We start from the raw sequence: 1,104 nt of genomic DNA on the forward strand, positions 1-1,104 counted from the left end.
ACGACAGGCCGTCGAGGCCGTCGAACGCGGCCTCGAGCACCGCGAGCGCCGCGTCGCCGGCGACGAGCTTGAAGGGCGCCGCGGCCGCGTCGTAGGCCCCCGACGCGTCGAAGAGGCCGTCGAGGAAGGAGGACCCGTCCGCCGGGAGGACGAGGGCCGCGCACGCGGCGACGACCGTCGTCTCCGGCGTGAGCTTCCGCTTCTTCGAGTCGCCTCCCGGCGCGTCCGCGGGCGACACGAGCAGCGCCCGGAGCGTCGCCGGCGCGGCGCGCCGCAGGGCCGGTCGCAGGGCGCCGTCGAGGACCGCGCGGCGGAACCAGGCGGCGGCCGCGCGCTTCCGCTCCGTCCCGCGCGGCTTGACGCCGCCGTCGAGCGCGCCGCAGCGCGCGAGCGCGTCCAGGCAGAAGCCGACGAGGCCGCCGCCGTCGCCCGCGGCGGCGCCGAGGGCCGCGGACCGCGCGGCGTCGCGCAGGGATGCTACAACGCCGTCGCGGAGCGCCGCGGCGCCCCGCGAGGCGCCCGGCGCGCCCGTCGCCAGCCGCGTCGCCGGCGCGAGCCGCGCCTCGACGACGTCCAGGAGCCGCGGCGCCGCGCAGGCGGCGTAGGCCGCGGCGACAGCGCGGTGCTGCGCCTCGAAGCGGCGGCGCCGCGCCTCGGGGAACTCGGCGCGCGCCTCGGGCGTGTCGTCGAGGTCCTCGGCCTTGAGCGGCATCGTGTCCGTGAGCCGCTTCCCGAGGCCGTCGAGCGCCGCGGTCGCGTCGACGGCGCCGCGCGCGTCGCCGCGCGCGCCGCCCTTGCGCGCGGCGTCGGGCGCCGCCGACAGCGGCGCGTTGCGCGCGTAGCCCGCGACGAGGTGGGGCAGGAGCCGCGTCGCGCGGAGCGCGGCGTCGTCGTCGCCGCCGCGGAGCGCGGCGTCGACGGCGCGCGCGGCCCGGGCCCGCGCGGCGTCGCGGTCCGCCGGCTCCAGGGCCGCCAGGCCCGGGAGCAATCGTTCGTGCTCGTCGAGCGCGCCGTCGCCGCCGCCGGCGGCGGCGAGGAGCGGCGCGAGGACGCCGGCGCGGTCGACGCCGAGCGCCGCCGCGGCGTCGACGGCGGCGACGGCGA

At 81.9% G+C, this 1,104-nt stretch overlaps 1 protein-coding gene across 1 annotated transcript in view; it reads right to left on the reverse strand.

Annotated features, from left to right (window-relative positions):
- AURANDRAFT_68528 (hypothetical protein) overlaps positions 1–1,104 on the reverse strand; it is a gene marked incomplete at both ends in the record, with an annotated part of 12,351 nt that overhangs the window by 3,521 nt on the left and 7,726 nt on the right. The window contains one exon of the mRNA XM_009044226.1: positions 3–961. Coding sequence (XP_009042474.1) covers positions 3–961 — 959 coding nt within the window. The remainder of the gene's footprint in view (positions 1–2; positions 962–1,104) is intronic.

The sequence above is a fragment of the Aureococcus anophagefferens genome, assembly GCF_000186865.1.
Source record: "Aureococcus anophagefferens unplaced genomic scaffold AURANscaffold_194, whole genome shotgun sequence".
Classification (NCBI taxonomy): domain Eukaryota; class Pelagophyceae; order Pelagomonadales; family Pelagomonadaceae; genus Aureococcus; species Aureococcus anophagefferens.